Genomic DNA, 13,015 nt, shown 5'->3' on the forward strand with positions numbered 1-13,015 from the left:
GATACTCTGCTACTGAAAAGCAAGACAAAAGGAAAAAAAACAAAAATTAAAAACACACAAAGTGCTTGACAATACCTCTAGGAATCCTAACTAGTCATCCATCTGAGGCACTCCACTACCTATCTCCGTTTCCTTTCCAGTGAAATATTCTATTTCCAGCGGTGAGCTCAGATCTAGCCATGCCCTCATCATAAATAAACTGCTCTGTTGTATTTTTACTAAAATCTAAGTCTATATCCTACCTCCCTAAGTATACGGAGTGGTTCTATAGAATAGGAACTATGCCATTTGTCTCTATTCCAAAGAGCCTAGTTGGTACTTTGCATATTTCAGGTATTAATACATATCGTGGATTGAGGAATGATGTTTACACTGCCAATAGCTTTAAGGTTAAGGCATATGAGCATCTCATACTCTGAATAACATAATATTTGTCCTTTGGAGTTATTCCAGCTATATCAATCAGATTTGTTCAAAATAATATCTAGAGCATACATGAGTGATGAGAAGGAATCTAGCTTTCTAGGAATTTATTTAATAGACTTTTGGTGAAGAATATATAAAGGATTTTTCAGGATATTGTAGAACAGTTGGTATAAAGTAAAAACTGCAAATTATTGGCCCATGAATGGAATCTAGCTCAAGACATGTTTTGTTTACCCCACACAATATTTTAAGGAAATTTGACTTGGTTGCCAGCATTTTAAATTATGAAAGTTCATCTAAAATTACAGATTTATGGCTTCTCTTGAAGATTAAGACGATCTAGTAATACTGGCCTACTTTCCCACATAATTACAACTGGCTACAGTTAAGTGATGGCTGATGCCTTAGACATGACATAAGCTACTGGTTGGTTAAACGCCTTCCTTGTCTAGTCTTGTGTCTTGTGCCTCAAGACTTTGAGTTTGGGATTTCTGGTACCTGAAAAAGTAGTCTGAATGGGCTTGAAATCTTTAGAAATGGGTGGTTCTCAACCTTGGAGGCATATTAGAATCACCTACGGGCAGCCTGGGTGGCTCAGTGGTTTAGCACCGCCTTCCGCCCAGGGCATGATCCTGGAGACCTAGGATCGAGTCCCACGTCGGGTCCCTGCATGGAGCCTGCTTCTCCCTTTGCCTGTGTCTCTGCCTCTCTCTCTGTGTCTCTCATGAATAAATAGATAAAATCTTAAAAAAAAAATCACCTAGGGGAGTTTTAACATACTGTAAATTCCTAAACTTTACCCTGTGGTGACAGGGGGAGGCACAGTCAGGCATTCTTATTTTAAAAGCCCCCCCCCCAGGTTATTTCATGCATGGTGAAGATTGAGAACACTTGCTTTAGAGGGAGGCTACAAACCAGCAGCAGCAGCAAGTTGCTCTGATGAATAGTTAGGGAGTTGGCAACTACCTGTGGGCATGATGGGAAAGGTTTTTAGAAAGCTGCTTTTATTCCCAACCCCCCTCCTCTCATCATAAGGTTGAGGCATACTTTAAACAGTTCCTTATAATCTAGGAGTTCTTTATAATCTAAATGGACACATCATCATGATCCATTGGAAAGCAACACAAATAGGATGTGTGCACATTCTTTTGGAGACTTCCTTCTTTAGTCAATGGAACTTAAGTTTTTGGTACTGGGACTGGATCAGGTGGACTCTACCTCAGAAAATGTGTAATGCAGTGAATAAGAGTAATGTTTATCATATGAGACCACTGAACAGGATTGAGACAAGCCCGAGAGGGGAATCCAATGTAAGGGACTAAAGGCAGATCTTGAAATTCAGAAAATATCTATTTGTTCTTTTGACAAATATTTATTGTGTTCAGGCTTATTGTGTTCTGACACTGTTTCAAGCCCTGACGACATTATGGTAAAAAAGACAAAGTGTTTGGCTGAATGAGTTTATGTTCCAGATAGGAAAATAAGGAATGGGAAATGATTGTGAAAAAGGTACAGTTGCTTGAAATGAAAAGAAGGTCAATTATGTATAAATTTACAGGATAAAGGAGAAACATTAATTTGTTTGTTTATTTAAAGATTTTTAAAAATTTATTCCTGAGAGAGACAGAGGCAGAGATACAGAGGGAAAAGCAGGTTCCCTGTGGGGAGCCCACTGGGGGACTCGATCTCAGGACCCCAGGATCACAACCTGAGCTGAAGACGCTCAATCACTGAGCCACCAGGCATCCCAGGAGAAACAATTACTTTAAAATTTCCATGCATACCTATGCATAGATAGATAGGAGGGGAGATAGGGAAGAAAGAGGGAGAGATAGACACAGACCTATGTATGGTTACTTATTTACAAATTATTTATTGATCATCTACATGACACACATTAGGTTTATGAAAAAAACGGTGGTAAGAAAGATGCATTTCATGCTCTATCAATTTTAATTCTATCGACAGAGATATATATATGTAATGCAATAATTACAGTACGGTTTGTGTAGTGATGATAGTGGTCATACTTAGTGTTTGCTGTGTGAGATCCTATGCTAAAGATTTCATTTGCATTATCTAGTATCCTCAGAACCACCTTAAAAAGCAATTATACTTGCATGTACTCACAGGTGAGGGCCTGAGTTAAGAGTGGTTTAGTAACTTGATCAAGCATACAGCTAGTAGGTGGCAAACCAGATTGTTGAATTCAAGTCTGGTCCCCAAAGACCATGCTTACTCGCTCTCTATTGACATACAAAGTTATATTTCAGGTGTATAGCATACCAATTCAATAATTCTATTACTCAATGGTCACCCCGACAAGCGTAGCCCCCACCCGTCACCAGACAATGTTATTACGATATTATTGACTGTATACTGTATTTCATCTCTGTGACTTATTTGTTTTATGACTGGAAGTTTGTCATACCTTACCTTAACCTATTTTGCCCATCCTCCCAACCCCCCTCTCCTCTGGCAACTATCAGTTCTCTATATTTAGGATTCTGTGTTTGTTTCATTGTTATTATTCCTAGAATCTACACATAAGTAAAATCATATAGTATTTATCTTTCTCTGACTTCTCTCACTTAGCATAATGGCCTCTAGGTCCATTCACATTGTCCCCTGGCAAGATCTCATTCCTTTTTTATGGCTAAGTAATAGTCCTTTGTATATTTATATGACATCTTCTTTTTTTTTTTTTATGACATCTTCTTTATTCATTCATCTATTGATGGACACTTGGGCTGCTTCCAAAATTTGGCAATAACGCTGCAGTGAATGTAAGGGTGCATATATATTTTCAAATTAGTGCCTTTTCTTTGAGTAAATACCTAGTAGTGGAATTACTGGATTGTACATATTTCTGTTCTTTTGAGGAACCTCCATACTGTTTTCCTCACTGGCTGCACAAATTTATATTCCCATTAACAGTACATGAGAGCTCCTTTTCTCTACATTCTTGCCAACACTCGTTCTTTCTTGTCATTTTAATTCTAGCCATTCTCAGAAGTGTAAAATGATATCTCATTGTGGTTTTGCTTTGCATTTCTCTGATGTTTAGTGACACTGAGCATCTTTTCGTGTGTCTGCTGGCCATCTGTATGTCTTCTTTGGAAAAACTATTCAGGTTTACTTGTCCATCTTTAAATAGGATTATTTGAGAGGGTGTTGAGTTCTAGGAGTTCTTTATACATTTTTTATGTTAACCCCTTACTGGATATGTCATTTGTAAATATCTTTTCCCATTTCTGGTAGGTTCCTTTTTCATTTTGTTGATGGTTTCCTTTGCTGTGTGAAGCTTTTTATTTTGGTATAGTCACAGTAGTTTATTCTGCTTTTGTTTCCTCTGAGGAGACATATTCATAAATAGATTGCTAAGGCTAATATCTGAAAGATTACTGCTTATGTTTTCCTTTAAGAGTTTTATGGCTTCAGGTCTCACGTTTAAGTCTTTAATTCATTTTGAGTCTATTTTTGTGTATGATATAAGGAAATGGTCCAATTTCTTTCTTTCTTTCTTTTTTTTTTGCATGCAATTGTCCAGATTTCCTAGCACCATTTATTGAAAAACCATCTTTTCCCCAATGTGTATTCTTGGCTCCTTTGTCAAAGATGACTTGACCACATACACATGAGTTTATTTTTGGGCTTTCTATCCTGTTCTGTTGATCTATGTGTCTTCTGTGCCAGTACCACAGTACCATACTGTTGTGATTACTACAGCTTTGTAGTCTATCTTGAAGTATAAGATTGTTCTTCCTTGTTACAATTGCTGTAGTTCCATTACAGTTCCATTAAAATTTGGGGTTTATCTTTTGCAGTTCCATTAAAATTTGGGGATTATTTCTAGTTTGGTGAAAAATGCTGTTGATATTTTGATAGAGATTGTATTTAATCAATAGACTGCTTTGGGAAGTGTGGACATATTAACAATATTCTTTCAATTTATGAGAATGGTATATTTTTCCATTTGCGTTACCTCCAACTTTTCTCATCAATGTCTTACAATTTTTAGAGCACGCGGCTTTCACCACCTCAGTTAAACTCATTCTTATATATTTGATTCTTTTTGTTGCAATTGTAAATGGGATTGTTTTTAACTTCTCTTTCTGTTACTTTGTTATTAGTGTACAAAAGTACAACAGATTTCTATATATTAACTGTGTATCCTGCCACTTTACTGAATTCATTTATTCTAATAGTCTTTTGGTGGTGCCTTTAATGTTTTCTATATATAATATCATGTCATCAGCAAATAGTGACAGTTTTACTTCTTCCTTACCAATTTGGATATTTTTTATTTCTTTTTCTTGTCTGATTGCTGCAGCTAGTACTTCCAGTACTATGTTGAATAAAAGTGGTGAGAATGGTTATCCTTGTCTTATTCCTATCTTCGAAGAAAAGCTTTTAGTTTTTCACCATTGAGTATAATGTCAGGTGTGGGTTTTTTGTATATGGCCTTTATTATATTGAAGGATATTTCCTCTAAACTGGCTTTGTTGAGAATTTTTATCATGAATGGATGTTACATGTTGTCAAATATTTTTCTGCATGCAATACATCTCAATAGATCAGATAGTTTTATGCTGCTTCTTGTTAATATGATATGTTACATCAATTTGCAAGTATTGAACCACCTTTTCATCCTCAGGGCAAATCCCACTTGATTATGATGAATGATTCAGTTGATCATTGAAAGATTGTTGAATGACTATTGAATTCAGTCTGTAAATATTTCATTGAGAATTTTTGCATTTATGTTCATCGAAGACACTGGCCTATAGCTTTCTTTCTTTTTCTTTCTTTCTTTCTTTCTTTCTTTCTTTCTTTCTTTCTTTCTTTCTTTCTTTCTTTCTTTCTTTCTTTCTTTCTTTCTTTCTTTCCTTCCTTCCTTCCTTCCTTCCTTCCTTCCTTCCTTCCTTCCTTTTTTGTAGTATCTTTGTCTGGTTTTGGTATCAGGGTTTTGTGGGCAGGGCTGGTGAGGTTTTAATGAGGGTATGAGTTTTAAAGTGGGATAAATGAGAGCAAAACAGGTCTGGGGCTTAGATATTGATCTAAAAAGCAGTAAAAGTGGTAAGTAAATCCAAAGTGGGGAAACTGTGCTAGGAGTCAATAGAGAACGCAAACCTCAAAAAAGTGAAAAGAGATTTTACCACAAAATTCTCTGATGCCTGGTCTTACTAAATTAATTCTACATTGGGTTTTTGTTACTTTAGATTCTGGATTTTTGCTCTGGATACAATTCACAGCTGCCTTTACTCTGTCAGAGTGAATAAACAGAATTCTACTTTAATGACTCACTAGGGTCTCAGTATCTGATAACATGGCAAATAGATTTTTGCCTCTGAAGCTGTTCTTTTGGTCCCTTTGGTTAATGTCAGCCTGACTTAACTGTGATTTTTATTGACAACATTTAGCTCAAAATGCAATAATGAAAGGTGACTGTCACATAAAGGTCAGTTTGGGGCTACTTCTGCTCAGATATAGAAGGATTAACTTGGGATAAACTTCCTTCTGAAATCTGTATGCTCTGACTGTGACAATCACTGAGAATGAAATCACAGGAACACTGCAAGAGAAGCTGATCACTGCTCCATGAACCAAAGATAAATTTAAGTCTTTTGTAATGCACTTTAAACCAATTTCCATTTTCTATTTAGAAGTTTCACACATTTAATCAGAAAGCATATGTGTTGAATAATTATCTTTTACTCACTGTGTGCAGAGCAAATGTCGAATGTTCACATGAACTCTGTTAGAGACAAATAGAAACTATTTAAAATAGATTCAGAGAAAAGCAAATAAGACACTGCTCAGAAGATAACCTGTCTCCAATCACTCCTAAGATAATACATATTATTTATTATAGAATTTTGAAGAATGATTTATTTAGTCTTTAAGGTGATAAGCTGATAATAACTAAACCTAATCCTGAAGAGCAACATGAATTTTGACAGAGGGAGAGGTTTTGTGAAAAATTTAATTTCCTCTGTGGGGGCGAGAAGAAAGCATAATTTAGCATTGTTTCTTTTAAATGTGGATCAGAGATTTTACTAGAAATCAAGAAAATCTCTTCTTTGTGTCAGAAGAATATAAAGTAATACTAAGTACAGTTTATGCTCCTCTAAATACCAACTGCTAGCCTGGAGCTGATCCTGGATAAAGAGTTCACATGCTGTAAAAGAAGCAAAATGTAATTTGTCTATAATACTTAATTGGTAGAAATAAATAGTAATGGTCAACAGAAACACAAGGACTTTTTCCTTCTTTAATAAATACTGAAATCTATAAATGATAATTTCTAGAATGACTGTAGCAAAGCAAGAGCTTTGCAACAATGTTATAATAGTATTGATACTTTGTATTTAACAAAAAAGACTCTGTTGCCCATTTCTGGAACACGGGTATATTTCATGTTACTCTAAGATTGAAATTTGTGTCTCCACAATTTGACATTTTCGATTTTGAAAACACCTATTGATCTAAGAAATAAATGTTCCTGTTAAACGGGATCTTTGCACTAATTGAAGACCAAAACTTGCTGGTGGGATGCATACCCACACAGCCTCCACCAGACTTTTCTGGTTCTGAACTGTGCAAAAGACATGATTCCTTGGCTAAGAAAAGCAAGGAGAAGGGACAGTGAACTAACATTTATTGAGGACTCAATAGGTACAGCCATTCATTGCTCAAGGCAGTTAGCCACATGATATTCTTACTTTTAATTCTCCCTGCAGTGTAACAAAATAAGTTTGTTTTTTAAAAAATTAATACATAGTACAAATGAGTGTGTGTGTGTGTGTGTGTGTGTGTGTGTGTAATTCTATGTATAGCTCTATGTAAACCACCCCTAATGGTTCCACCTAGGGGTAACCACTCCTAATGGTTCCTGTGTTTAATGAAACACTGTCATCTTTGGAGGGTTATCTCAGAAGACTATGGCAACTTTGGAGTTGTGTTGTATGGCAGGCTCTTAATACAGGGAGAGCATGAGCAGGATTTTAAGTTCCCTGTTCTAAGTTTGGTATTTGGTCAACCTCTGAATTTTCCAAGCAGAGCACATAAACCAATGGTGGCTAATTTTTTACAGGAAGAATCCAGATTCCTTTGAGGATCTAATGAAAGGTTTTTGGATCATTTGTTTTTATTAAGTTTTGAGAATTCTTAAATGTTTTGGATACAAGTCCTTTATCAGGCATATGATTTGCAAATTTATTGGGATTACCACTATAATTAGGATACAGAACTGTTTCATCACCAAAAATTCCCTCTGCTGCTCCTTTGAAGTCATGTATGATTTCCTGCACCCTGACTTCCAAGCCCAGGCAACTACTGATCTGTGTTCTGCTGTTACGTTTTTGCCTTTCTAAAATGTCATATAAATGGCATCCTACAGTATAGGACCTTTTGAGAGTGGCTTTTTTTTTTTGGTCAAAATAGTTCATTTGATATTCCTTTATTTGTTGTGCAGGTCAGCTATTCCTTTTTTATTGCTGAGTAGTATTTCATTATAGGATTATATTGGCAGTTTACTCATTCACCTATTGAAGGGCATTTGAATTATTTCCATTTTTGGATAATGAATAGAGCTACTATAAACACTAATGTGTGGAGTTTTGTATAAATATGCATTTTCATTTTTCTGCGATAAATACCTAGGAATTAAATTGCTGGATTACATGGCAAATGTAAATTTAACCGTATGAGAAACCCCCAAACCGTTTTCCAGAGCAGCGTTAGCATTTTGTCTTCTCACTCGCGGAATATGAGAGTTCCAAGTACTCTGCAACCTTGTAAGCACTTGGTAGTATTAGTTTTATTTTGTTTTTAGCTGTTCCAGGAAGTATAAAGTTTTATCATACTGAGGTTTAATTATTTCCTTAATGGCTACTGTTGTTGAACATCTCTTCATGTGCTTATTTGTCATTGGTATACCTTCTTTGGTGAAATGTTCAAATTTTTATCCAACTTTTTTTGTTGTTTTCTTTCTGTGGAGCTCTGAGATATTAAAAAGATATTGTGAATTCCTGCTGTTTCTAAGATAGATAGTTTGCAAATATTTTCTCTCAAATCTTTCATTCTCTGGACAGTATCTTACACAGAGTAAAAGTTCTTAATTTTGATGAAGTCCAATTGATTTTTTTTTAAGGGTAGTGCTTAATGTCATGTCTGAAACCTTTGCTGAGTGTTCTACTATGAATGGGTATTAGATTATTTTCAAATGCTTGTTTATGTATTAATTAAAATAATCTTGTTTTTCTTCTTTAGTCTTTTAATTAGAGCCTGTGGATTGCATTGTTTGATCTTCAAATACTAAAGCAGTCTTGCAGTCTTGGGATAAACCCCACTTGGTCATTGTGTATAATTGTTACTATATATTGCTGGATTTGATTTGCTAGTATGTTGTCAAAGATTTTTCAGAAGTGTTTGAGGGATTTTGGTCTATAGTTTTCTTATATTGTACTTTATTTACTTTTCATATCAGAGTAATGCTAGCTTCATAAAATGAGTTGGAAATGTCAAATTAGATCCAGTTGGCTGATGATATTGTTCCTTCTTCTATATCCTTATTGATGTTCTATCTACTTGTTCTTTTGAATACTTATATAGTTAGATTTGTCCATTTCTAATTTCAGTTGTGTCAGCTTTTGCTTCATGTATTTTTGAAGCAATACTGTTAGGTGTATATACATTTAAAATTAAGTCTTGACCCTTTGTCATTATGTAATGTCTCCTTTTATTTCTGGTAGTTTTCTTTGCTACCAAGTCTGGTATTAATATAGCCACTCCAGATTTCTTTTGATTAGTGTTTGCATAATATATTTTTTGTCATCCTTTTATTCTTGACCTTCCTATAACATTAGAGATGGTCCCTGACTTAGGATGGTTCAACTTAATTATTTTTCAATTTTATAATTGTGCAAAAACAATATGCATTCAATAGAAATTATACTTTGAAGTTTGAATTTTGATCTTTTTCCAGGGTAGCAAAATGTAGTACATGAATGAAAATAATTATAAAGACATGTGATGAATGCAGTGATAGAAAGAAGTATAGAATATTAAGGAAAAAGCAAAGATTGGACACTTGATCCAGTCTTGCAGTGATAGGGTCAGGAGAGATAGAAATGGTTTTCTGGAGGAAGTGATGCTCAAGTGGAGTCCTAAAGGGTGAGTACAATGTAACCAGTTGAAAGGGAGCAAAGGAAAGAGAGAGATTTTAAGCAAAGGGAAACATTTCAGGGAGGTGGGAAGTAGTACACCGTCTTCAGCAAAAACAGGTGCCAGACTTTGGAAGACCTATGTGCCGGTTTATGTAGATTATATTTTTGCATTTGAATGCTGGAGGAGGGCCCAAAATAGAATACAGTAGAAGAAAAGGGATTAAGAAGAGGGAATAATGTGTGAGTGTGTGTGTGTACACACATAGGTATCTCCTCCTTCTCGTCGTCGTCCTCCTCCTCCTCGTCCTCCTCCTACACACACACACCAGCAGGACTTGATGTACCATTTAAATACATGGAGTGTGAGATGGAGAAGAATCATGGATATCCTATATTGTTTAGAAGGTACCTCTGTGAGAGCTGTCTATTGTGGGTTGAATTGTGTCCCCCCAACAAGATAGAAGTTTTAATATTTTGAAAATAGGATTTTTTTTCAGATGTAATCAAGTTAAGATGAGAGGCCTCCATCAAATATGACTGATGTCCTTATAAGAAAGGAAAGTAGAGACAAAGGGGAGAGAATGACATGTGAAGACATAGAGACACTCAGAAGACAGCTGCCTGAAGACAGAAGCAAAGATTGGAGTGATGTATCTATATGCCAAGGATTGCCAAAAAGTGATTGTCATCACTAGAAGCTAGGAAAGAGCTTCCTGAGAGCCCTTGGAGGAATATATACCGTAGATACCCAAATTTCAGACTTGTAACCTCCAGACCTGTGAGAGAATAATTTTTTTTCTGTTTTACTCTGCCAGTTTGTAGTACATTTTATGGCAGCCTGATTGAAGCTAAGGCAGTGTCTAGTGGGCAGTTAGCTGTCCAAATCCAAAGCTAGGGGAGCGAAAGAAGTTGTAGAGATGTGTATTTATAAGCACTAATAATAAAAATGGTAATAGCTACTTCTCTGTGAAAGGCTTTGTTCTAAGTCTTTTACATAAATAAACTCATGTAATCTTCACAACAAACCCATTAGGGATTTGTTACCTATCCCAAATTTTTAAATTAGAAAGCCAAAATACAGAAGGTTCGAGTGACTTGACTAAAGTCACATAGCTAGAAAGTGATAGCTCCAGAACTCAATTGTAGGGACTCCCAGCTCTAGCATCCATGCTCTGGATACTTTGCCTTTCTGTGTGTTGAAGTTAATTGAAATGAAAGAGAAAGTGCAATTATACTCTGTGGCAGACATTGAGTACTAGCTAATCAAAATCCAGAAAATCACAACTTTTTTCTTCCTTGATTTCTTCCATTTCAGAGGCTACAACAAACTAAAACACTCTACTGCTTAGCTATTCTTGCAGCTTAAGGTAGCCATGTAAGACGTTTCTTGTGATAGTGCTTAAGGATTCCCCTTCTGAAAATAAAAATTAACATCCCAAGTGTAGAAAGTAGTGTTTCTCTCATCACCCTGCTCCAGTTTCCCTTCCTGGAAGATAGCAAAAAGTGGCAAGCACATCAGTGAGATGTGGTAAGATAAGAACTCTCAAGTACACTTTGGATTTGATTATTGGGAGGTCATTCATGACCTTCCAAGGAACGATTTCTGTGAACTGTTAGAGAAAACATTCAGATTGTACTGAATTGAAAAAAGATGTGGCAATGATTTTTTTTTGTTGTTGTTGTTGTTTTTGTTTTGTTTTGTAAGATGTGGCAATGTTAAGGAAGCAAAGACAACAAGCCTAAAATCTTTCAAAAATTTTGGATGAATTGGGAAGAGATGTTGGAGGATAGCTAGAGGAAGAGGGAAAGTCAAAGGAGAGCTCCCCTTCCCTCTTTGTGAGAGACACAAACGTGTTTAGTCAGGGAAGGATCACGTTGGGGTATGTGTGGTATAGTGAGATTCCTTCAAAGTGGGAGTGGATGGGGGTGAAAGATGTTAGAAGAAGGGCTGATCTTGAACATGACTGAAGGACCGTTGTGAAGCAAGACTAGAAAAAATAAAATAGAGAAAGGAGATATTGTAGTTAACTCTCAGGTAAGAGAACGAGTTATTGAGGGGAAAGATAAGGCAGATACACTTAATTTTCTATATACTAAATTATACAGGGGGCAAGGCCACTGACTTCAATGGTTGAGTGGAATTTAAAAAAGGCATGTGAGGAGAGTGAGTAATAAGGATTGGCTTCTGGATTAAGAGAATGGATAAAACAGCTAACCAAGGACAGCTAAGCATGATGTGTAGTTAGAGAGGGGCACATGTAGTCCAGGACTGTATTTTTGTTGTTGTTTTGTTGGCCATTTGCCCATGTGTGTGCATTTCTACTCTTAGTGCATAGTCTCTTGGACACAGAGGTGAAGAGTTTGAGTTGTGGCAGTTAGCTAGAGCCATCCTCTTTCATGGACTCTCTTTCTTTTGGTTCTTTCCTGGGGAGATGTGGGGATAGGATGGGGTGCAAAGAACCAAGAATTCTGATGAGAGAATAAAGTAAAAGTCCAACCAGATCTGGATAGAAAAGGGAGGAAGGCTAAGAGGTAGGTGATATCGTGGAGGAAAGTTAAAGGGTCATGTGGTTGGAGTTCATCCAGGAAGTCAGAATCAAGAAATGTGGTGAGAGCTGGTAAGATAAGACGCTGTTTGTCATATAACAGAGAAGTGGGATTAAATGCCAACTGTGATGGGCCAATTCTGGATAATCTGGATAATAAATGAAATGAAGATGTGCCCTGGAAATGACTGTAGAAGTAAAATGAGGGCCTTCAGAGTTATCAAGCAAATAGGAGGTTAATTGTTGAATGAGTCAGCTTCATGGACATGGAAATCTAAGATGATGCATCAAGTAGTATAGCTCAAAATCTTATATCAAGTTTATCTGATGTAACAGAATATTATAGATTTGTCATGTTAATTCCAGCATATAAATATTTCCACAAAAATCCTCATGATTATTAGGCTCTCTGCCTTCTAAATCATTGGTCAGACAGAGAAAGGACAGAAAGGCATGTAGGGATCATATTGTAAAGCTTTTGTTCTAGGTCATTGTTGATCTACTTTGGTTTTCCTCATTGCTTCCCTAAGGAGCCTTTTCAGACAGCATTTTTCCTCCTAATCTTCCTCTCTTGCTCTTCTCATTCTCATGAAATTTTAATACCATAGATATACTATATATCTGTTCATGTACTATATGTGTATCCGTTCTTTATACATAAAAGGAGTAAAAATTGCCTCCCTTCACCCTGCCAAGAACACATTTTTGCCTCCTCAGGAGTATTATCATCCCATTGAGAAGAAATGTTCAAGGTAAAAGAGGAAATAAGGGCCACTGAGGAATTATATGGAAGGATTGATACTGAAATGTTGGCATGGCTCCTCTAATTGTCAGGTCCTTTTCTCTATAGAAATTACAAGATCATACATCGAC

At 36.1% G+C, this 13,015-nt stretch overlaps 1 protein-coding gene across 7 annotated transcripts in view; it reads right to left on the bottom strand.

The window, feature by feature from the left end:
• FSHR (follicle stimulating hormone receptor) overlaps positions 1-13,015 on the bottom strand; it is a 173,800-nt gene that overhangs the window by 109,476 nt on the left and 51,309 nt on the right. For 3 of the 7 annotated variants that reach the window (XM_072768299.1, XM_072768301.1, XM_072768298.1), the window contains exon 2: positions 6,149-6,184. The exons of the other annotated variants lie outside the window; for them this stretch is intronic. In XM_072768299.1, the coding sequence (XP_072624400.1) occupies positions 6,149-6,184 (36 nt within the window). The remainder of the gene's footprint in view (positions 1-6,148; positions 6,185-13,015) is intronic. 7 annotated transcript variants of the gene reach the window in all.

This window comes from Canis lupus, chromosome 11 (genome assembly GCF_048164855.1).
Source record: "Canis lupus baileyi chromosome 11, mCanLup2.hap1, whole genome shotgun sequence".
Taxonomy (NCBI): domain Eukaryota; kingdom Metazoa; phylum Chordata; class Mammalia; order Carnivora; family Canidae; genus Canis; species Canis lupus.